Genomic DNA, 24,509 nt, shown 5'->3' on the forward strand with positions numbered 1-24,509 from the left:
AGGGCTCTGGGAGAGTAGTGCCAGGAAAATAACCTCTCACTCAAAGTCAACAAAACAAAAGGAGATAATCGTGGATTTCAGGAAACAGCAGAGGGAGCACCCCCTATCCACATCGACTAGACCTCGGATTAACATCTGCTAAACAAGTGTAAGTGACCAATAAAAATGTGATTTGATTTGAGAGCACCAAATGACAGAGGAGAGGGAGTGCAGAATACTCAATGACAGAGGAGAGGGAGGGCAGAGCACCCAATGAAAGAGGAGAGGGAGGGCAGAGAACCCAATGACAGAGGGGAGGGAGGTCAGAGCACCCAATGAAAGAGGAGAGGGAGGGCAGAGAACCCAATGACAGAGGGGAGGGAGGTCAGAGCACCCAATGACAGAAGAGAGGGAGGTCAGAGCACCCAATGACAGAGGGGAGGGAGGTCAGAGCACCCAATGACAGAAGAGAGGGAGGGCAGAGCACCCAATGACAGAGGGGAGGGAGGTCAGAGCACCCAATGAAAGAGGAGAGAGAGGGCTGAACACCCAATGCTGGAGTAGTTTATGCTGATGTACACAATGAGTGGACAAAACAGTAAGACCACCTGTTGTTTCCATGACAGTTAACAGTCATTCACCAGTCACCAGATATCAATCCAATTGATGATGAGGGAAGAGATGGAATGAGCAATTTCGAGTACAGATCCATTACCAGCCAACTTGACCACAACTGTGGGAAGTATTGGTGTTGACTTGGACCATCGTCCTTCTGGAACTCTCTTGATACCTTGTATCACTCTCAATTCAGGCCTCACTGACCTGAACAATTCTTGAAATTACACAACCATTTGATTTTTAGGACTTGGGTCCTTTTCGGTACAATGAGGCAATTTCTGGGCAATATGTCTATCTAGAGGACTGAGTTATCTCCTTTGGATCAACAGAACCATCACATGAACATGTTCTGTATAGCCTCTAACTGTTTCCTTCTCTAGCTCTGTTCAACCCCTTTTCCAGTGGGATAAATGTCACATCACAGTTTTGTTTGTTTAGAGATGAATAACAAATTCAAGCAAATGAGGAGCCGTGTAAGGTTTAAATAGGGACAAACATGTGATGACAGACACACAGTAGGAGAGACAGAGAGAGAGAAAGGGGAGAGAGTTGGATAGCAAGATAGAGATAGAGAGACAGAGAGAGACAGAGCGAGAGTAAGAGAGTTTTCTTCAAACAACAGGTGAGGTTATTTGTGATTGTAGATATTTCATTTTTCATTGTAGAGAAATGTGTATAATATTTATAAGATACTTTTTAAATTCCTAGTTTTGAAGGTTCCAGTGTAGAATAATCCACCATGTGTTCTTACTCTCTGGAAACGTTATGTTGAGGTTTTTCATCCCTTCCCACTTCCAATACTTTAGAAACCTAACCTAACAATCACTGATTGTTCCTGTCTCTGAACAGGTGATAACCCTCTATGTGGGGAGCATTATCTCCACCTGTCCTACCACGTCATATCAGTAAAGAAGGAGAAAGACAGTTTGTGTTGGTAAAGTGTTGCAACCTTGAAGTGCATTCATTTTAATCATATATCCTTTGAATTTCACAGTGATGGAAACGTTGTTGTATCTCACCCTGCTAATCTCAGGTCAGTTTACTGTGTGTGTGTCCCAGCAAATATGCCCACATTGGGCCGATGTGATCTTGATAATCAGCTCCATATTATCCCCAAGACATTGACCAGGGTGGCCCAGTGTGTCCAAGTGTTGTCCGCTCATATCTGGTGAGGACAGCCTTCACTGTTCCTGAAATAATCAAATCAAATTAAAGTTCATTTGTCACGTTCGCCGAATACAGCATGTTTAGACCTTACAGTGAAATGCTTAAAGGCTCTAACCAAACAGTGCAAAAAAGGTATTAGGTGAAACATAGGTAAGTAAAGAAATAAATACAACAGTAAAAAGACAGTGAAAAATAACAGTAGAGAGGCTATATACAGTAGAGAGGCTATATACAGTAGAGAGGCTATATACAGTAGTGAGGCTATATACAGTAGAGAGGCTACATACAGTAGAAAGGCTCTATGCAGTAGAGAGGCTATATACAGTAGTGAGGCTATATACAGTAGAGAGGCTATATACAGTAGAGAGGCTATATACAGTAGAGAGGCTATGTACAGTAGCTAGGCTATATACAGTAGTGAGGCTATATACAGTAGTGAGGCTATATACTGTAGTGAGGCTATATACAGTAGCTAGGCGATATACAGTAGAGAGGCTATGTACAGTAGCTAGGCTATATACAGTAGTGAGGCTATATACAGTAGCGAGGCTATATTCAGTAGAGAGGCTACATACAGTAGCGAGGCTGTATACAGTAGTGAGGCTATATACAGTAGAGAGGCTATATACAGTAGAGAGGCTATATACAGTAGAGAGGCTATATACAGTAGCGAGGCTATATGCAGTAGTGAGGCTATATACAGTAGAGAGGCTATATACAGTAGAGAGGCTATGTACAGTAGCTAGGCTATATACAGTAGTGAGGCTATATACAGTAGTGAGGCTATATAATGTAGTGAGGCTATATACAGTAGTGAGGCTATATACTGTAGCCAGGCTATATACAGTAGCGAGGCTATAACAGTAGCAAGGCTATATACAGTAGAGAGGCTATATACAGTAGCGAGGCTATATACAGTAGTGAGGCTATATACAGTAGCGAGGCTATATACAGTAGAGAGGCTATATACAGTAGCGAGGCTATATACAGTAGAGAGGCTATATACAGTAGAGAGGCTACATACAGTAGAAAGGCTCTATGCAGTAGAGAGGCTATATACAGTAGTGAGGCTATATACAGTAGAGAGGCTATATACAGTAGAGAGGCTATATACAGTAGAGAGGCTATGTACAGTAACTAGGCTATATACAGTAGTGAGGCTATATACAGTAGTGAGGCTATATACTGTAGTGAGGCTATATACAGTAGCTAGGCGATATACAGTAGAGAGGCTATGTACAGTAGCTAGGCTATATACAGTAGTGAGGCTATATACAGTAGCGAGGCTATATTCAGTAGAGAGGCTATATACAGTAGCGAGGCTGTATACAGTAGTGAGGCTATATACAGTAGAGAGGCTATATACAGTAGAGAGGCTATATACAGTAGAGAGGCTATATACAGTAGCGAGGCTATATGCAGTAGTGAGGCTATATACAGTAGAGAGGCTATATACAGTAGAGAGGCTATGTACAGTAGCTAGGCTATATACAGTAGTGAGGCTATATACAGTAGTGAGGCTATATAATGTAGTGAGGCTATATACAGTAGTGAGGCTATCTACTGTAGCCAGGCTATATACAGTAGCGAGGCTATAACAGTAGCAAGGCTATATACAGTAGAGAGGCTATATACAGTAGCGAGGCTATATACAGTAGTGAGGCTATATACAGTAGCGAGGCTATATACAGTAGAGAGGCTATATACTGTAGCGAGGCTATATACAGGAGCGAGGCTAAAACAGTAGCAAGGCTATATACAGGCACCAGTTAGTCAGGCTGATTGAGGTAGTATGTACATGTAGGTATGGTTAACGTGACTATGCATTTATGATAAACAGAGAGTAGCAGTAGCGTAAAATAGGGGTTGACAGTTGGTGGGTGGCGGGACACAATGCAAGTAAACCGATTAGCCAATGTGCAGGGGCACTGGTTGGTCAGGCCAGTTGAGGTAGTATGTACATGAATGTATAGTTAAAGTGACTATCTGATAAACAGAAAGTAGCAGCAGGATAAAAGAGGGGTGGGGGAGGCACACAATGCACATTGTCAGGGTAGCAATTTTATTTCTTGTTCAGGAGGCCTTTAAGTCCTAGACTTGGCACTCCGGTACCGCTTGCCATGCAGTAGTAGAGAGAACAGTCTATGACTGGGGTGGCTGGGGTCTTTGACAATTTTTAGGGCCTTCCTTTGACACTGCCTGGTGTAGAGATCCTGGATGGCAGGCAGCTTAGCCCCAGTGATGTACTGGGCAGTACACACTACGCTCTGTAGTGCCTTGCAGTCGAAGGCCGAGCAATTGCCCTACTAGGCAGTGATGCAACCAGTCAGGATGCTCTTGATGTTGCAGCTGTAGAACCTTTTGAGGATCTGAGGACCCATGCCAAATCTTTTTAGTTTCCTGAGAGGGTATAGGCTTTGTCGTGCCCACTTCACGACTGTCTTGGTGTTTTTGGACCATTCTAGTTTGTTGGTGATGTGGACACCAAGGAACTTGAAGCTCTCAACCTGCTCCACTACCACCCCGTCGATGAGAATGGGGGTGTGCTCGGTCCTCCCTTTCCTGTAGTCCACAATCATCTCCTTAGTCTTGGTTACTTTGAGGGATGGGTTGTTATTCTGGCACCACCCGGCCAGGTCTCTGACCTCCTCCCTATAGGGTGTCTCGTTGTGGTCGGTGATCAGGCCTACCACTGTTGTGTCATCAGCAAACTTAATTATGGTGTTGGAGTCGTGCCTGGCCATGCAGTTGTGGGTGAATAAGGAGTTCAGGAGGGGACTGAGCAAGCACCCCTGGGGACCTCCAGTGTTGAGGATCAGCGTGGCAGATGTGTTGCTACCTTCCTCACCACTTGGGGCGTCCCGTCAGGAAGTCCAGGATCCAGTTGCAGAGGGAGGTGTTAAGTCCCAGGATCCTTACCTTAGTGATGCACTTTGAGGGTACTATTTTGTTGCTGTAGTCGATTTATAGCATTCTCACATAAGTGTTCCTTTTGTCCAGGTGGGAAAGGGCAGTGTGGAGTGCAATAGAGATTGCGTCATCTGTTGATCTGTTTTGGCGGTATGCAAATTGGAGTGGGTCTAGGGTTCCTGGGATAATGGTGTTGATGTAAGCCATTACCAGCCTTTCAAAGCACTTCATGGCTTTGGACGTGAGTGCTATGGGTCTGTAGTCAATTAGGCAGGGTGCCTTTGTGTTCTTCGGAACAGGGACTATGGGGGTATGCTTGAAACATGTTGGTATTACAGACTCAATCAGGGACATGTTAAAAATGTCGTGTGAAGACACCTGCCAGTTGGTCAGCACATGCCCAGAGCACACGTCCTGGTAATCCGTCTGGCCCCGCAGCCTTGTGAATGTTGACCTGTTACATCGGCTACGGGAAGCGTGATCACGCAGTCGTCCGGAACAGCTGATGATCTCATACATGCCTCATTGTTGCTTGCCTCGAAGCGAGCATAGAAGTGATTTAGCTTGTCTGGTAGGCTCGTGTCACTGGTCAGCTCGCGGCTGTGCTTCCCTTTGTAGTCTGTAATAGTTTGCAAGCCCTGCAACATAAGACAAGCTTCGGAGCCGGTGTAGTACAATTCAATCTTAGCCCTGTATTGATGCTTTGCCTGTTTGATGGTTCGTCACAGGGCATAGCAGGAATTCTTATAAGCTTCCGGGTTAGAGTCCCACATCTTGAAAGCAGCAGCTCTACCCTTTAGCTCTGTGCGAATGTTGCCTGTAATCCATGGCTTCTGGTTGGGGAATGTACGTACAGTCACTGTGGGGACGACGTCATCGTTGCACTTATTGATGAAGCCATTGACTGATGTGGTGTACTCCTCAATGCTATCGTAAGAATCCCCGGAACATGTTCCAGTCTGTGAAAGCAAACAGTCCTGTAGTTTAGCATCTGCTTCATCTGACCACTTTTTTTATAGACCTAGTCACTGGTGCTTCCTGCTTTAATTTGTGCTTGTAAGCAGGAATCATGGGTATAGAGTTGTAGTCGGATTTACCAAATGCAGGGCGTGGGAGAGCTTTGTATAAGTCTCTGCGTGTGGAGTACAGGTGATCCAGAATTATTTTACCTTTGGTTGCACATTTAACATGTTGATAGAAATTAGGTAGAACTGATTTGTTTCCCTGCATTAAAGTCTCCGGCCACAAGGAGCGCCGCATCTGGGTGAGTGGTTTCCTGTTTGCTTATTTCCTTAAACAACTGACTGAGTGTGGTCTTAATGCCAGCATCCTTCTGTGGTGGTAAATAAACAGCCACTAAAATTTTAGCTGGAAACTATCTAGGCAAGTAGAGTGGTCTGCAATTTATCACAATATACTCTACTTCAGGCAAGCAAAATCTAGAGACTTCCTTAGATTTCGTGCACCAGCTGTTGTTTACAAATATGCACAGACCGTACCCCCTCGTCTTACCGGAGTGTGCTGTTCTATCTTGCCGGTGCAGCGTATATCCTTCTAGCTGAATATCATGTCATCATTCAGCCACGATTCCGTGAAACATAGGATATTACAGTTTTTGATGTCCCGTTGGTAGGATATTCGTGATCGTACCTTGTCTAATTCATTATCCAATGGTTGCACGTTGGCGAGCAATATTGACGGTAACCGCAGCTTTACCACTTGCCTTCTGCGGATCAATACGAGGCATCCAGCTGTGTCCTCTGTACCTGCGTCTCTTCCTCTTGCAAATAACTGGGATATTGGCCTTGTCGGGTGTTCTGAGAATGTCCTGTGCGTCCTGCTTCGTCTAATCCGAGGTGAGTGATCGCTGTCCTGAAATCCAGAAGGTCTTTTTTGCTGTAAGATACAGTTGCAGAAACATTATGTACAAAATAAGTTACAAATAACGTGAAAAACCCCCACATAACAACACAATTGGTTGTAACACTGCCGCCATTTCTTACGCTGCCATTTTACCACCAAATAAGCCCACTCCTTGGATCAGCTGTCCGTTTTGGGCCCATTTGGTCCCCAAAATGAACTTATGTATTGGCCCTGTGTGTATTGACCACCTCATGGTAATTTATCAGTTGTTAATCTTAACAATGTTCTCAAGGTTATTATTGGTTGCTATGATAAAAAGTAATTAAGATCAACATAAACTACTTAGTCGTTGGGTACTCTGACCTCCCTCTCCTCTGTAGTTGGGTGTTTGGCCCTCCCCTATGTCATTGGGTTCTCTGACCTCGCTCTCCTCCGTCATTGGGTGCTCTGCCCTCCCTCTCCTCTTTCATTGGGTTTTGTGCCCTCTCTCTCCTCTGTCATTGTTCTGGCATGTAAAACCCTTTACACAGAGGGTTCTACAAAGAACCCAAAAGGGTTCTAGCTGTGATAAAATGTGGATCCAGAAAGGGTTATTCAAAGGGTTGTCCAATGAATACAACCACCATTGTGTGGTAGTTACAGAATGTAGCCTGCAGGTCCCAGATCTGTTGTGCTGTCTGGCAACTCCTATGGTTATTGTAATTTATAGCTTGATAAGAACCATGAACAAAAATATGAACAAAAATATGAACAAATATATGAACAAATATATTAACAAATATATGAACAAATATATGAACAAATATCTGAACGCTACACGTAAAGTTTTTGGTCCCATGTTTCTGTCACGCCCTGACCATAGTTTACTTTGTATTTTCTATGTTTTGATTGGTCAGGGTGTGATCTGAGTGGGCATTCTATGTTTCATGTCTTGTTTGTCTATTTCTATGTTCAGCCTGATATGGTTCTCAGTCAGAGGCAGGTGTTCGTCATTGTCTCTGATTGGGAACCATATTTAGGTAGCCTGGGGTTCACTGTGTGTTTGTGGGTGATTGTTCCTGTCCTATGTGTCCCTGTGTTCACACTATATAGGCTGTTAGGGTTTCGTTTCGTTTGGTTTTGTAGTATTGTATTGGAGATTCGTGTTTCGTATTATTAATAAACATGGATCGTAAACCACACGCTGCATTTTGGTCCGACTCTCCTTCGTATGAAGACGAAACTCATTACAGAATCACCCACCACCAACGGACCAAGCGGCGTGTCAACAGGCAGCAGCAGCAGCAAAAAGAGGAGTTACGTTGTAAGGATTTCTGGACATGGGAGGAAATCCTCGACGGGAGAGGACCCTGGGTTAAACCAGGGGAGTATAGCCGCACCAAGGTGCAGCCGAAGAAGGAACAGAGGCAGCAGGAGCAGCAGCAGCCGCAGTGGGAGAGAGCGTCATGGGAGTATGAATTAGATAATGGTGGACCATGGGCTCAACCGGGAGAATATCGCCGTCCCAAGGAAGAACTGGAGGCGGCGAAAGCTGAGAGGCGCAAATATGAGGAAGTAGCACGACGGAGCGGATGGAAGCCCGAGAGTAAGCCTCAAAAATTTCTTGGGGGGGGGCTAACAGGGAGTATGGCTACGCCAGGTCGCAGACCTGAGCCAACTCCCCCTGTTTATCGTGAGGAGCCAAGGAGGAGACCAGAACCGGTGTTGGAGGTAAGCGAAGCAGAGACTGTGAAGGAGTTAATGGAGAAATTGGAGGAGAGTGAAATGAGGGAGTTGCTGTGTTGGTGCTTTAAATATGATATTCGCCCGAAGGAGCGTGTCGGGGATTTATTGGCACCTGGGTCAGTGCTCTCTACTCGTCCTGAGGTGCGTGCTAGTCAGCTGGTGAAGACAGTGCCAGTCTCACGCACCAGGCCTCCTGTGTACCTCCCTAGCCTTGCATGTCCTGTGCCAACACCGCTCTCAAGATCTCCAGTACGCCTTCACGGTCTAACCCATCCTGTGCCACCTCCACACCCCAGCCCTCCGGTAGCAGCTCCCCGCACTAGGCTTCCTGTGCGTGTCCTCGGCCCAGTACCACCAGTGCCAGCACCACGCATCAGGCCTACAGTGCGCCTCGCCTGTTTAGCGCTGTCGGAGCCTTCCTCCTCTCCAGCGCTGTCGGAGTCTCTCACCTGTTCAGCGCTGCCAGAGCCTTCCTCCTCTTCAGCGCTGTTGGAGTCTCCCGCCTGTTTAGCGCTGTCAGAGCTTTCCGCCTCTACAGCGTTGCCGAAGTCTCCCGCCTGTTCGGAGCTGCCAGTCTGCATGGAGCTGCCAGTCTGCATGGAGCTGCCAGTCTGCATGGAGCTGCCAGTCTGCATGGAGCTGCCAGTCTGCATGGAGCTGCCAGTTTGTATAGAGCTGCCAGTCAGCAAGGAGCTGCCAGTATGCATAGAGCTGCCAGTCTGCAAGGAGCTGCCAGTCTGCAAGGAGCCGCCAGAGCTGCCAGTCTGCAGGATGCTGCCAAAGCTGCCAGTCTGCAAGGAGCCGCCAGAGCTGCCAGTTTGTAAGGAGCCGCCGGAGCTGCCAGTTTGTAAGGAGCAGCCAGGGCCGCCAGTTAGCAGGGAGCAGCCAGGGCCGCCAGTTAGCAGGGAGCAGCCAGGGCCGCCAGTCAGCATGGAGCAGCCAGGGCCGCCAGTCAGCATGGAGCAGCCAGAGCAGCCAGGGCCGCCAGTCAGCATGGAGCAGCCAGAGCAGCCAGGGCCGCCAGTCAGCATGGAGCAGCCAGAGCAGCCAGGGCCGCCAGTCAGCATGGAGCAGCCAGAGCTGCCAGTCAGCATGGAGCAGCCAGAGCTGCCAGTCAGCATGGAGCAGCCAGAGCAGTCTGCCAGCATGGAGCAGCCAGAGCTGCCAGTCAGCATGGAGCAGCCAGAGCAGCCAGTCTGTGTCGACCAGACTCTTCCAGATCTGCCAGTCGACCAGACTCTTCCAGATCTGCCAGTCGTCCAGACTCTTCCAGATCTGCCAGTCGACCAGACTCTTCCAGATCTGCCAGTCGTCCAGACTCTTCCAGATCTGCCAGTCGACCAGACTCTTCCAGATCTGCCAGTCGACCAGACTCTTCCAGATCTGCCAGTCGACCAGACTCTTCCAGATCTGCCAGTCGACCAGACTCTTCCAGATCTGCCAGTCGACCAGACTCTTCCAGATCTGCCAGTCGACCAGACTCTTCCAGATCTGCCAGTCGACCAGACTCTTCCAGATCTGCCAGTCGACCAGACTCTTCCAGATCTGCCAGTCGACCAGACTCTTCCAGATCTGCCAGTCGACCAGACTCTTCCAGATCTGCCAGTCGACCAGACTCTTCCAGATCTGCCAGTCGACCAGACTCTTCCAGATCTGCCAGTCGACCAGACTCTTCCAGATCTGCCAGTCGACCAGACTCTTCCAGATCTGCCAGTCGTCCAGACTCTTCCAGATCTGCCAGTCGTCCAGACTCTTCCAGATCTGCCAGTCGTCCAGATTCTCCCAGATCTGCCAGTCGACCAGATTCTCTCAGATCCGCCAGTCGACCAGATTCTCTCAGATCCGCCAGTCGACCAGATTCTCCCAGATCCGCCAGTCGACCAGATTCTCCCAGATCCGCCAGTCGACCAGATTCTCCCAGATCCGCCAGTCGACCAGATTCTCCCAGATCCGCCAGTCGACCAGATTCTCCCAGATCCGCCAGTCGACCAGATTCTCCCAGATCCGCCAGTCGACCAGATTCTCCCAGATCCGCCAGTCGACCAGATTCTCCCAGATCCGCCAGTCGACCAGATTCTCCCAGATCCGCCAGTCGACCAGATTCTCCCAGATCCGCCAGTCGACCAGATTCTCCCAGATCCGCCAGTCGACCAGATTCTCCCAGATCCGCCAGTCGACCAGATTCTCCCAGATCCGCCAGTCGACCAGATTCTCCCAGATCCGCCAGTCGACCAGATTCTCCCAGATCCGCCAGTCGACCAGATTCTCCCAGATCCGCCAGTCGACCAGATTCTCCCAGATCCGCCAGTCGACCAGATTCTCCCAGATCCGCCAGTCGACCAGATTCTCCCAGATCCGCCAGTCGACCAGATTCTCCCAGATCTGCCAGTCGACCAGATTCTTCCAGATCTGCTAGTCGACCAGGATCTGCTGAAACCGCCAGCCAGCCAGGTTCTGGTAGTTTCTACTACCTGCCTGGGCTTCCTCTCAGTGCTGAGCTTCTTCTCAGTGCTGAGCTTCCTCTCAGTGCTGAGCTACCCATCTGTCCCGAGTTATCTCTGTCCCGAGCTGTCCCTCTGTCCCATGTTATCATTGTGGTGGGTAACCTATTTAGGGACGTTTAGGAGGGGGATTAAAACTGTCGTGGAGTGGGGTCCACGTCCAGCGCCAGAGCCGCCACCGCGGACAGATGCCCACCCAGACCCTCCCCTATAGGTTCAGGTTTTGCGGCCGGAGTCCGCACCTTGGGGGGGGGGTACTGTCACGCCCTGACCATAGTTTACTTTGTATTTTCTATGTTTTGATTGGTCAGGGTGTGATCTGAGTGGGCATTCTATGTTTCATGTCTTGTTTGTCTATTTCTATGTTCAGCCTGATATGGTTCTCAGTCAGAGGCAGGTGTTCGTCATTGTCTCTGATTGGGAACCATATTTAGGTAGCCTGGGGTTCACTGTGTGTTTGTGGGTGATTGTTCCTGTCCTATGTGTCCCTGTGTTCACACTATATAGGCTGTTAGGGTTTCGTTTCGTTTGGTTTTGTAGTATTGTATTGGAGATTCGTGTTTCGTATTATTAATAAACATGGATCGTAAACCACACGCTGCATTTTGGTCCGACTCTCCTTCGTATGAAGACGAAACTCATTACAGTTTCATGAGTTGAAAAGCTTATTTATAAAAATGTTTTATTTATTTACCAACCTGTTAGTGAGCATTTCTCCTTTTCCAGGATAAAAAATACACCTGAGAGGTGTGGCATATTAAGAAACTGACTAAACAGCACGATCATTACACAGGTCCACCTTGTGCTGGGGACAATAAATGCAACTTAAAATGTGCAGTTATGTCACACAACACAATTCCACATTTTCTGAATACTTATGAAAATCAAATATATCCATTTTTTATTTGTAATGCATGTACAAAAATGTCTAAAACCTGTTTTTGGTTTGTCATTATGGGGTATTGTGTGTAGATTGATGAGGGGGAGGGGGGGGTAAAAAGTTTTCAATCAACTTTAGAATAAGGCTGCAACGTTTAAAAAAATGTGGAAAAAGTCAAGGGGTCTGAATACTTTCCGAATGCACTGCAGACAATAATATAAAATATAATAGAGCCTTTCATCCAAAAGTAGTCAAGCATACATTTTCCATATTGGTGGCCTCAGGGGAAACAAACCAACAATCATGGCATTGAAAGCACCTTGCTCTACAAACTGAGCCACACAGCACCACAACACACATGAGAGTTGGCAAGAGCCCACAAACAGATCTGAGACCAGGTTCATTACTGATGTCACATCATTGTGTGTTCCAGGAAATATCCTGGGTCTGTGTGGAAAGTGGAAAGTTCCCCTGTCTGATTTGAGAAAGTAATGCAAAATGTAACTAAAGCTCAACAGTATATGGTTTTAACTGATACCAGTGAGTCCTGAAGAGAGGAGTTGATTACACATTATGTCTAGCTGTCTCCATCATCAAGGTAAAATGTTTATCTAGATGTCCAGTAACACATTCTGATTGAGTGTCATGTCCTGCACTTTGTAAAACCCCAGGGTGCATTTTGGTTCCTTTCTAAACATAGAAGTGTGAAGCAAAGAGGACTCTGTCCACAAAATAGGTGAAGTGAACTAGCAAAGAGTTGAGTCCTCCTTCAAAGCCAGGGGCAGAGTGAATACAAAGAGAACAGAGTTATATTTCTCTATTTTATACCACAGTTCACTTTAAACAGGACTGAGATCAGTTACTTTAAACAGTTACTTAAAACACTTTGTCCCCAAAAAATGTACGTTACAGCCTTATTCTAAAGTTGATTGAATCCTTTTTACCCCCCCCCCCCCTCATCAATCTACACACAATACTCCATAATGACATACCAAAAACAGGTTTTAGACATTTTTGTACATGCATTACAAATAAAAAATGGAAATATTAAATTGACATAAGTATTCAGAAAATGTGGAATTGTGTTGTGTGACATAACTGCACATTTTAAGTGGCATTTTATTGTCCCCAGCACAAGGTGGACCTGTGTAATGAGCATGCTGTTTAGTCAGCTTCTTGATATGACACACCTGTCAGGTGGATGGTTTATCTTGGGAAAGGAGAAATGATCACTAACAGGTTTGTAAATAAATAAAACATTTTTAGAAATATGCTTTTTTGTGCGTATGAAGAATTTCTGGGATCTTTTATTTAAACTCGTGAAACATGGGACCAAACACTTTACGTGTTCATATATTTGTTCTTATTTATTTTTGTTCATGATTCTTATCAGCTGATATCTCAAAGTGTTGTACAGAAACCCAGCCTAAAACCCCAAACAGCAAGCAATGCAGGTGTAGAAGCACGGTGGCTCGGAAAAACTCCCTAGAAAGGCCAAAACCTAGGAAGAAACCTAGAGAGGAACTAGGCTATGTGGGGTGGCCAGTCCTCTTCTGGCTGTGCCGGGTGGAGATTACAACAGAACATGGCCAAAATGTTCAAATGTTCATAAATGACCAGCATGGTCGAATAATAATAAGGCAGAACAGTTGAAACTGGAGCAGCAGCACGGCCAGGTGGACTGGGGACAGCAAGGAGTCATCATGTCAGGTAGTCCTGGGGCATGGTCCTAGGGCTCAGGTCCTCCGAGAGAGAGAAAGAAAGAGAGAAGGAGAGAATTAGAGAACACACACTTAGGTTCACACAGGACACCGAATAGGACAGGAGAAGTACTCCAGATATCACAAACTGACCCTAGCCCCCCGACACATAAACTACTGCAGCATAAATACTGGAGGCTGAGACAGGAGGGGTCAGGAGACACTGTGGACCCATCCAAGGACACCCCCGGACAGGGCCAAACAGGAAGGATATAACCCCACCCACTTTGCCAAAGCACAGCCCCCACACCTGAGTATAGCCCACAAAGATCTCCGCCATGGCACAACCCAAGGGGGGGGCGTCAACCCAGACAGGATGACCACATCAGTGAATCAACCCACTCAGGTGACGCACCCCTTCCAAGGACGGCATGAGAGAGCCCCAGTAAGCCAGTGACTCAGCCCCTGTAATAGGGTTAGAGGCAGAGAATCCCAGTGGAAAGAGGGGAACCTGCCAGGCAGAGACAGCAAGGGCGGTTCGTTGCTCCAGAGCCTTTCCGTTCACCTTCCCACTCCTGGGCCAGACTACACACAATCATATGACCCACTGAAGAGATGAGTCTTCAGTAAAGACTTAAAGGTTAAGACCGAGTTTGCGTCTCTGACATGGGTAGGCAGACCGTTCCATAAAAATGGAGCTCTATAGGAGAAAGCCCTGCCTTCAGCTGTTTGCTTAGAAATTCCAGGGACAATTAGGAGGCCTGCGTCTTGTGACCGTAGCGTACGTGTAGGTATGTACGGCAGGACCAAATCAGAGAGATAGGTAGGAGCAAGCCCATGTAATGCTTTGTAGGTTAGCAGTAACACCTTGAAATCAGCCCTTGCTTTGACAGGAAGCCAAAGTGTGTGTGTGTGTGTGTGTGTGTGTGTGTGTGTGTTTATGGATGCACCATGCTCTACAAACTGTGTTTATGGATGTGTGTGTGTGTGTGTGTGTGTGTGTGTGTGTGTGCGTGCGTGTGTGTGTGTGTGTGTGTGTGCGTGTGCGTGTGCATGCGTGAGCGTGTGCGTGCGTGTGCGCGTGCGTGTGTGTGTGTGTGTGTGTTTGCACACCAGTGTGTACTGCATGTGAACAGATCCATAGATAATATGGTCGGGGTTGAGAAGGTGATGGAGAAAACGTACCTCATGAATCATTATTCTGTTCACAGGATTCTACACACCTTCCTCAAGCCTTCATCAGTATCACCTCATTACCAACCCTATGACCTGGACTGATGCCCAGAGTTACTGCAGAGCACATTACACTGATCTGGCTACAGTAGATGACATGGAGGACCAGAACAGGCTGAGTACCAGTGTCAGTAGTTATAATTCCTGGTTATGGATTGGACTGAAGAAGGGAGACTCCATGAAGTGGTCTCTGGCAGACAGACGTTTCTACAGAGAGGGGGAGACTGAGTTCAGAAACTGGGACACTGGGACACCCCAAAATGGTAACTGTGCTTTAATGAGTACAGCTGGGCTGTGGAACAACGCCTCCTGTGATGACCAGCATCACTTCCTCTGTTATGATGGTGAGTGTTTACATACTAATGATGAAGCCTGTTCTAAGTGCTGGAGCTGCCATTGAGTTGAAACATAGACTCATGATAGCTTTAAGTTGTTAATCAGTTATTGATCTGTTATCAAATCAATGACAACATGTACTATAAATGATCAGTAGATTATATTTCACTGGATATTTATATTGATTATTACATTTGACTTTTGCAGGAAAACAAGACACCAACCTAACATATGTCTTAATTCAGGAGAACAAGGCCTGGATAGATGCTCAGAGTTACTGCAGACAGCATCACACAGACCTGGTCAGTGTGAGGAACCAGACTGAGAACACAGAGATAGAGAAGAAGATTTCCCTGATGGGACTTCCTGTGTGGATCGGTCTGTTTCTAGACTCCTGGAGATGGTCAGACCAGAGTGACTCCTCATTCAGAAACTGGTTGCCAGGATGGCCTTCAACAGATCAGGGATACACCTGCACTCTGATGTCTTCTAATCGTTATTATTATGATTATTATTATTATTATTATGCTCCATGGATAAATCATCCCTGTGGCCTCAACTGTCCTTTCATCTGCTATGGTAAGTTACAACATTCTCCTCCTGGTCTTAATAATATAATGACAAGATAATTCTAATTCCCCCATGATTCACTACTGTCATTGTGGGATTGTATTATCTTGTAGGTCCAGCTGTGGAGACCCCTGAGAAACCTCAACTGAAGAGACAGGTGGTGAGAATGAAGATGACCCCAAAGGATCAACATCTGAACATCAGCGATCCTGCTGTTCAAGACACCATCTTACAAGATGTGAGTTTCCCCCTGTTCATGAAGAACCACTCAATAATGATTTAAACTCTACAGTTCACCTCTATGATCTCCTCATAGAGTCAAAGGTTTGAAGTCAAGAATGTCTCTGCAAAGCAGGAAGGATTGGTAGTTGTAGATCTTTAGAATTACTATTACAGAGTGCAATATTGTGTGTCTCTGTGTGTCTTTGTGTTTCTCCAGATAAGGAACAAGCTGAAGGAGCAGGGGTTACCTGCAGACATCAAAGTGACATGGAAAAAGCAGCCTGATGGGAAGGTCTTCCACAAGGAGGAAGAGGGGTCTCCCAAGAAAGAAGAGGAGAAGAAGATGAAGAGGAAGATGACAAAGAGAGAACTCTAATTATGTTAAATGTTCTCCTAACTTTTCTCTTTTTTAAATTTAGATTAATTATCTGTACTGGGATGTATTTTCTGAACCTAATTAAATGTGTCTTATTAAGTAAATTGTTTAAGTATAAACATCAATAGTGTTTTATCATGAGATGTTTTTCTTGATAATTTTCTTGACATGTTGTTTTATTACAGGGTGTGTTCTCAAGATAGACATTTCACACATCATGTCTGTAAATGAGTTATTCGTAGTTATGTTGATATTCAGGGCCGTGAAAAAGTATTTGTCTCCTTTCTAATTTTCTCACATTTTACAGATTTAAGATGAAGAATGTTATCAGATCTTCAAAGAAAACAGAATATTAGATGAAGGGAACATGAGTGAACAAGTAACACAACAATTACATACTAATTTAATTTATTTCACAACAAAGTTATGTAACACCCAATGTTCATGTTTTAAAAAGTATCTGTGGGTTTTCAATCATGAACTGCTCATTTCAAGTCCTGCCACAACATCTCAAATGGGATCATTAGGTCTGGACATTGACGAGGTCATTCCAAAACTACAAATGTGTTGCTTTTGAACATTTTCATGTTGACTTGATTGTGATTTTGGATCATTGTCTTGCTGATACTTGATACTGAGCAGAACTCATGGTTCCTTCTACTAACTGTTTGGACTAGATGGGTCCCATTGTCTCTGCTGAAAACCAAACACTGCATTCCTCAGTAAAACACTTCATATAAATTGTCAAGCATGGTGGTGGTAGTGTGATGGTTTGAGGATGCTTTGCTGAGTTACAGCAGTTCTGCGTGGAAGAGTGGGCCAAAATTCCTCCACAGCAATGTGAGAGTGATCAACAACTACAGGAAGTGTTTGGTTGCAGTCATTAGAGCTAAAGGTGGAACAACCAATTATTGAGTGTAAAGGGGCAATTACTTTTTCACACAGGGGAATTGGGTGTTGCATAACTTTGTAAATTAAACAGACAAAATAAGTATAAATATGGTTTGTCATTTTGCAAACTCAGGTTCCCTTTATCTAATTTTAGGTTTTGGTTGAAGATCTAATAACATTCAGTATTAAAATATTGCAAAAATAGAGAATATCAGAAAGGGGGCAAATACTTTTTCACAGCGCTGTGAGTATCAATGTGTTTTTCTAATTGGAATGTAAATTACTTTAATTGTAAATGTATTTAGACCATAGTTTACATACTGCATAGCCAATGTAGTCTCAGCATGTTTTTTATTGGTTAATGAAGATGTCTTTACTGATGATCAAGTAAATACCTGTTACAGATTGACATTATCGGTCTAGAGTTGTGATTCTTCAAGTTTCAACTTATTTTTATTTGACATATTTTACCTTAATGATAAAGACATCTAGACATAATGTGTAATCAACTCCTCTCTTCAGGACTCTGATACACTGGTACCAGTTAGAACCATGTACTGCTGACCAGAGCTTTAGTTACATTTTACCTTGATGATAAAGACATCTAGACATAATGTTAATCAACTCCTCTCTTCAGGACTCTGATACACTGGTATCAGTTAGAACCATGTCCTGCTGACCAGAGCTTTAGTTACATTTTACATAACTTCCTCAAATTAGACAGAGGGGAACTTTCCACATCAACCCAGACCCAGGATATTTCCTGGAACAAACAATGATCTTGTGGCCTCTTACCAACTCTCATGTGTGTTGTGGTGCTGTGTGGCTCAGTTTGTAGAGCATCGTGCTTTTGTCACGACCGACGAAAGAAGTAGACCAGTAGACCAAGGTGCAGCTTGGTGAGCATACATTTTCCTTTTATTTAAAATGTTGCCAACAAAACAACAAAGGAAGAATCAACCGTGAAGCTTAACTTCGGCTATACTGCCTCTAACAAAGTAAACTTCAAAACTTGAACCAAAAGGGGAGGGTCTGGGTGGGCATCTATTTGCGGTGGCGGCTCTGGTGCGGGACGTAGATCCCGCTCCACCTCTGGCTCACCCCGCTTTGGTGACGTCTTTGGTGTGGGGACCCTAACCGCCGACCCCGGACTGGGCACCCTCGTTGCTGCCACCACCATGCTTCACCCGTTGTTATGGTGCCAGGTTTCCTCCAGACGTGACGGTTGGCATTCAAGCCAAAGAGCTCAATCTTGGTTTCATAAGATCAGAGAATCTTTTTTCTCATTGTCTGAGAGTCTTCATCTGCCTTTTGGCAAACTTCAAGCATGCTGTCATGTGCCTTTTACAGAGGAGTTGCTTCCGTCTGGCCACTCTACCGCATTGGCCTGACTGGTGGAATCTTGCTGAGATGGTTGTCCTTCTGGAATTTTCTCCCATTTCCACAGAGGAACCCTAGAGCTCTGTCAGAGTAACCATCGGGTTCTTGGTCACCTCCCTAACCAAGGCCCTTCTCCCCCGATTGCTCAGTTTTACCCGGAGGCCAGCTCTAGGAAGTGTCTTGGTGGTTCTAAATTTCTTCCATGAGGCCACAGTGTTCTTGGGGACCTTTAACCTCTCTAGGGTATGTGGGATGGTAGCGTTCCACCTGTCAACAGCCAGTGAAACTGCAGGGCACCAAATTCAAAACAACAGAAATCCCATGACTAAAATTCCTCAAACATACATGTATTTTACACCATTTTCAAGATACACTTTTTGTAAATCCAGCCACAGTGTCCGATTTCAAAAAGGCTTATTAAGTGTTATTCACAGAATTAAAGCCATATTTCTCCTTAATGCAACCGCTGTGTCAGATTTTTTTTAAACTTGCAAACCATGCAATAATCTGAGTACGGTGCTCAGACGACAAATCAAGCCATATTGATATCCGCCATGTTGGAGTCAACATTAGTCAGAAATAGCATTAAAAATATTCACTTACCTTTGATGGTCTTCATCAGAATGCACTCCCAGGAATCCCAGTTCCACAATAAATGTTTGTTTTGTTTGATGATGTTCATCATTTATGTCCAAATAGCTACTTTTGTTAGCATGTTTTGTAAACAAATCCAAAGTCATGAAGCGCGTTCACTAGTTGCAGACGAAATGTCCAAAAGTTCCGTTACAGTCCGTAGAAACATGTCAAACGTTGTATAGAATCAATCTTTAGGATATTTTAAACATACATCTTCAATAATGTTCCAACCGGAGAATTCCTTTGTCTTCAGAAATGCAATGGAACGCAGGTCATTCTCACGTGAACGCGCGAGACTGAGCTCGTGGCTGCTGGCAGACCCCTGACTCATTCCCCTCTCATTCGGCCACATTTCACAGTTGAAGCATCAAACAAGTTTCTAAAGACTGTTGACATCTAGTGGAAGCCTTAGGAAGTGCAACATGACCCCATAGACACTGTGTATTCGATTGGGCAAGAGTAAAAAAACAACAAACCTCAGATTTCTCATTTCCGGGTTGGATTGTGTCTCAGGTTTTTGCCTGCCATATGAGTTCTGTTATACTCACAGACATCATTCAAATAGTTTTAGAAACGTCAGAGTGTTTTCTATCCAAATCTACTAATTGTATGCATATTCTAGCTTTCATGGCAGAGTAGCAGGCAGTTTAATTTGGGCATGCTTTTCTTCCAAAATTCCCAATGCTGCACCCTACCCTAGAGAAGTTACATGCTGCATAAATATTTTAGTACCCTTTCCCAGATCAGATCTGTGCCTCGAGATTATCCAGTCTCAGGGCTCTATGGATTATTCCTTCGACCCCATGACCTGTTATTTTGCTCTGACATGCATTGTCAACTGCTATACCTTGTATAGACAGGTGTGTGCCTTTCCAAATCATATCCAATCAATTGAGTTTACCACAGTTGAACTCCAATCAATAACTGTAGTAGAAACATCAAGGATGGTCAATTGAAACAGGATTGACTTGAGCTCAGTATAGAGTCATATAGCAAAGGGGCTGAATATAAATAAATCTTTTGTAAATAAGGTATTCTTTAAATATTTTGTTTTTGTAGAAATTTCTAAAAAACCTGTTTTTGCTTTGACACTAAAGGGGTTTTGTGTGTCGATTGACGAGGATTAAAAAAAACAATTTTAGAATGAGGATGTAACATAACAAAATGTGGAAAAAGTGAAGATGTCTTAATTATTTTCCCGCTGAACATAAATTGATTAGGCCCTAATCTATTGATTTCGCAGGGAATACAGACATGCCACTGTTAGTCACAGATAACTGTTAGTCACAGATAACTGTTAGTCACAGATAACTGTTAGTCACAGTTAACTGTTAGTCATAGATTGTCCTTAGGACCTAGTCACAGTATTTTTATGCACTCATTATGCCTGTCCATACCATAACCCTACCTGCACCATTGGGCACTCTGTTCACAACGTTGCAAACCACTAGTCCACACCACACACCACACACTACATAGTGTCTGCGGTTGTGAGGCCGGTTGGACGTACTGCTAAAATCTCTAAAACGATGTTGGAGGCAGCTTATGGTAGATAAATTAACATTAAATTCTCTGGTAACAGCTCCGGTGGACATTCCTGAAATGAGCATGTCAATTGCACGCTCCTTCAAAACTTGAGCAGAGGGCAGAGCACCCAATGACAGAGGAGAGGGAGGGCAGCGCACCCAATGAAAGAGGAGAGGGAGGGCAGAGCACCCAATGACAGAGGAGAGGGAGGTCACAGCACCCAATGAAAGAGGAGAGGGAGGGCAGAGCACCCAATGCTGGAGGTATTTATCTAGGACCACCTGCTCTCTCCATGACAGTTAACAGTAATTTACCAGTCAGCAGATATCAATCCAATTGATCATGAGGGATTCGATGGAACGATCTATTTCGAGTAGAAATCCACTACCAGCCTACTTGACACAACTTGTGGGATGCATTGGTGTTGACTTGGACCATCGTCCTTCTGGAACTCTCTTGATACCTTGTATCACTCTCAATTCTCACTGACCTGAACAATTCTTGAAATTACTCAACCCTTTCATTAAAAGGAGTTGGGTCCTTTTCGGAAAACAATGAGGCAATTTCTGGACAATATGTCTATCTAGAGGACTGGGATATCTCGTTAGGATCAACAGAACCATCACATGAACATGTTCTGTATAGCCTCTAACTGTTTCCTTCTCTAGCTCTGTTCAACCCCTTTTCCAGTGGGATAAATGTCACATCACAGTTTTGTTTGTTTATAGATGAATAACAAATTCAAGCAAATGAGGAGCCGTGTAAGGTTTAAATAGGGACAAACATGTGATGACAGACACACAGTAGGAGAGACAGACAGAGAGAAAGGGGAGAGAGTTGGATAGCGAGATAGAGAGTTTTCTTCAAACAACAGGTGAGGTTATTTGTGATTGTAGATATTTCATATTTCATTGTAGAGAAATGTGTATAATATTTATAAGATACTTTTTAAATTCCTAGTTTTGAAGGTTCCAGTGTAGAATAATCCACCATGTGTTCCTACTCTCTGGAAACGTTGTGTTGAGGTTTTTCATCCCTACCCACTTCCAATACTTTAGAAACCTAACCTAACAATCACTGATTGTTCCTGTCTCTGAACAGGTGATAACCCTCTATGTGGGGAGCATTATCTCCACCTGTCCTGCCAGGTCATATCAGTAAAGAAGGAGAAAGACAGTTTGTGTTGGTAAAGTGTTGCAACCTTGAAGTGCATTCATTTTAATCATATATCCTTTGAATTTCACAGTGATGGAAACGTTGTTGTATCTCACCCTGCTAATCTCAGGTCAGTTTACTGTGTGTGTGTCCCAGCAAATATGCCCACATTGGGCCAAAGCTTTCATGCTAATCAGCTACAGATTGTCCCCCAAGACATTGTCTCAGTGTGTCCCAGTTTGCCCTGTGTGGCCCAGTGTGGGCAGCCCATATCTCGTGAGGACAGTCTTCACTGTTCCTGAAATAAGATAACTCTTTGGATCAGCTGTCCGTTTTGGGCCCATTTGTTCCCCAAAATGATCTTATGTATTTGTCCTGTGTGTTTTGACCACCTCATGATAATTTCTCAGTTATCGGTCTTTATTTATATATCATTGATTTAGTTCAAGTTAAATCAAATATTGCCAAAGTAAAGAATCAATTGTAACATTTATGAGCCCTAAGTTCTGTAAGGTGTTTTCACATGTGGTCCTGTTTAAAATATCTGATCTCTGTTCAACCCCTTTTCCAGTGGGATAAATGTCACATGACAGTTTTGTTTGTTTAGAGATGAATAACAAATTCAAGCAAATGAGGAGCCGTGTAAGGTTTAAATAGGGACAAACATGGGATGACAGACACACAGTAGGAGAGACAAAATAGAGCAACAAACGTTTATTTATTTTTATTCAACTAGGAAAGTCAAATTCCTATGTACAATGACTGCCAAGTAACAGTGGGTTAACTGCCTTGTTCAGGATCAGAACAACAGATGTTTACCTTGTCAGCTAAGGGATTCGATCTAGCAAGGTTCGATCTAGGCTACCTGTCGCCCCAACATAACTCTGTTCTCTTTGTATTCACTCTGCCCCTGCCTTTGAATGAGGACTCAACTCTTTGCTAGTTCACTTCACCTATTTTGTGGACAGAGTCCTCTTTGCTTCCCATTTCTATGTTTAGAAAGGAACCAAGATCTTTTTCCAACATTCATTCAATGCACTCTGGGTTTTTACAAAGTGCAGGACAAGCCATTCAATCAGAATGTGTTATCAGACAGCTAGATAAACAGACTTACATTTTGAAAGATAATTGATATAGACATAATAATTGTAATCAGTGGTCTAGTGTGAGAGGCTATGTCAGGGGAAACAGTGTTACAGTAGTCTAGTGTGAGGGGTTATGTCAGCAGTCTAGTGTGAGGGGTTATGTCAGCAGTCTAGTGTGAGGGGTTATGTCAGTGGTCTAGTGTGAGGGGTTATGTCAGTGGTCTAGTGTGAGGGGTTATGTCAGTGGTCTAGTATGAGGGGTTATGTCAGTGGTCTAGTGTGAGGGGTTATGTCAGTGGTCTAGTGTGAGGGGTTATGTCAGTAGTCTAGTGTGAGGGGTTATGTCAGCAGTCTAGTGTGAGGGGTTATGTCAGTGGTCTAGTGTGAGGGGTTATGTCAGTGGTCTAGTGTGAGGGGTTATGTCAGTGGTCTAGTGTGAGGGGTTATGTCAGTAGTCTAGTGTGAGAGGTTATGTCAGTGGTCTAGTGTGAGGGGTTATGTCAGTGGTCTAGTGTGAGGGGTTATGTCAGTGGTCTAGTGTGAGGGGTTATGTCAGTGGTCTAGTGTGAGCGGTTATGTCAGTAGTCTAGTGTGAGGGGTTATGTCAGTAGTCTAGTGTGAGGGGTTATGTCAGTGGTCTAGTGTGAGGGGTTATGTCAGGGGAAACAGTGTTGCAGTAGTCTAGTGTGAGGGGTTATGTCAGTAGTCTAGTGTGAGGGGTTATGTCAGTACTCTAGTGTGAGGGGTTATGTCAGTTGTCTAGTGTGAGGGGTTATGTCGGTAGTCTAGTGTGAGGGGTTATGTCAGTAGTCTAGTGTGAGAGGTTATGTCAGTAGTCTAGTGTGAGGGGTTATGTCAGTAGTCTAGTGTGAGGGGTTATGTCAGTAGTCTAGTGTGAGGGGTTATGTCAGTAGGGGTTATGTCAGTAGTCTAGTGTGAGGGGTTATGTCAGTAGTCTAGTGTGAGGGGTTATGTCAGTAGTCTAGTGTGAGGGGTTATGTCAGTAGTCTAGTGTGAGGGGTTATGTCAGTAGTCTAGTGTGAGGGGTTATGTCAGTAGTGTAGTGTGAGGGGTTATGTCAGTAGTCCAGTGTGAGGGGTTATGTCAGTAGTCTAGTGTGAAGGGTTATGTCAGTAGGGGTTATGTCAGTAGTCTAGTGTGAGGGGTTATGTCAGTGGTCTAGTGTGAGGGGTTATGTCAGTAGTCTAGTGTGAGGGGTTATGTCAGCAGTCTAGTGTGAGAGGTTATGTCAGTAGTCTAGTGTGAGGGGTTATGTCAGTATTCTAGTGTGAGGGGTTATGTCAGTAGGGATAAGGTCAGTAGTCTAGTGTGAGGGGTTATGTCAGTGGTCTAGTGTGAGGGGTTATGTCAGTAGTCTAGTGTGAGGGGTTATGTCAGTAGTCTATTGTGAGGGGTTATGTCAGTAGGGGTTATGTCAGTAGTTTAGTGTGAGGGGTTATGTCAGTAGTCTAGTGTGAGGGGTTATGTCAGTAGTCTAGTGTGAGGGGTTATGTCAGTAGTCTAGTGTGAGGGGTTATGTCAGTAGTCTAGTGTGAGGGGTTATGTCAATAGTCTAGTGTGAGGGGTTATGTCAGTAGTCTAGTGTGAGGGGTTATGTCAGGGGAAACAGTGTTGTAGTAGTCTAGTGTGAGGGGTTATGTCAGTAGTCTAGTGTGAGGGGTTATGTCAGTGGTCTAGTGTGAGGGGTTATGTCAGTGGTCTAGTGTGAGGGGTTATGTCAGTGGTCTAGTGTGA

At 44.8% G+C, this 24,509-nt stretch overlaps 2 protein-coding genes and 1 long non-coding RNA gene across 3 annotated transcripts in view; 2 read left to right on the forward strand and 1 right to left on the reverse strand.

Moving 5' to 3' along the window:
- LOC118936467 overlaps nucleotides 1-16,162 on the forward strand; it is a gene marked incomplete at its 5' end in the record, with an annotated part of 41,334 nt that extends 25,172 nt beyond the window's left edge. The window contains 3 exons of the mRNA XM_036956521.1: nucleotides 15,120-15,491; nucleotides 15,596-15,720; nucleotides 15,922-16,162. Coding sequence (XP_036812416.1) covers nucleotides 15,120-15,491; nucleotides 15,596-15,720; nucleotides 15,922-16,080 — 656 coding nt within the window. The remainder of the gene's footprint in view (nucleotides 1-15,119; nucleotides 15,492-15,595; nucleotides 15,721-15,921) is intronic.
- LOC110500898 lies at nucleotides 1,118-14,915 on the forward strand. Its single transcript, XR_005038651.1, has 3 exons — nucleotides 1,118-1,219; nucleotides 1,592-1,630; nucleotides 14,555-14,915. It is a non-coding gene; the product is annotated as an uncharacterized LOC110500898 (long non-coding RNA).
- Nucleotides 16,163-20,250: 4,088 nt separating the features above from the next.
- The window catches only part of LOC118942808 (histidine-rich glycoprotein-like), a 28,268-nt gene continuing 24,009 nt past the window's right edge, over nucleotides 20,251-24,509 (reverse strand). Inside the window, exon 3 of the mRNA XM_036956522.1 lies at nucleotides 20,251-20,264. Within this exon, the coding sequence (XP_036812417.1) occupies nucleotides 20,251-20,264 (14 nt within the window). The remainder of the gene's footprint in view (nucleotides 20,265-24,509) is intronic.

The sequence above is a fragment of the Oncorhynchus mykiss genome, chromosome 21 (genome assembly GCF_013265735.2).
Source record: "Oncorhynchus mykiss isolate Arlee chromosome 21, USDA_OmykA_1.1, whole genome shotgun sequence".
NCBI lineage: Eukaryota > Metazoa > Chordata > Actinopteri > Salmoniformes > Salmonidae > Oncorhynchus > Oncorhynchus mykiss.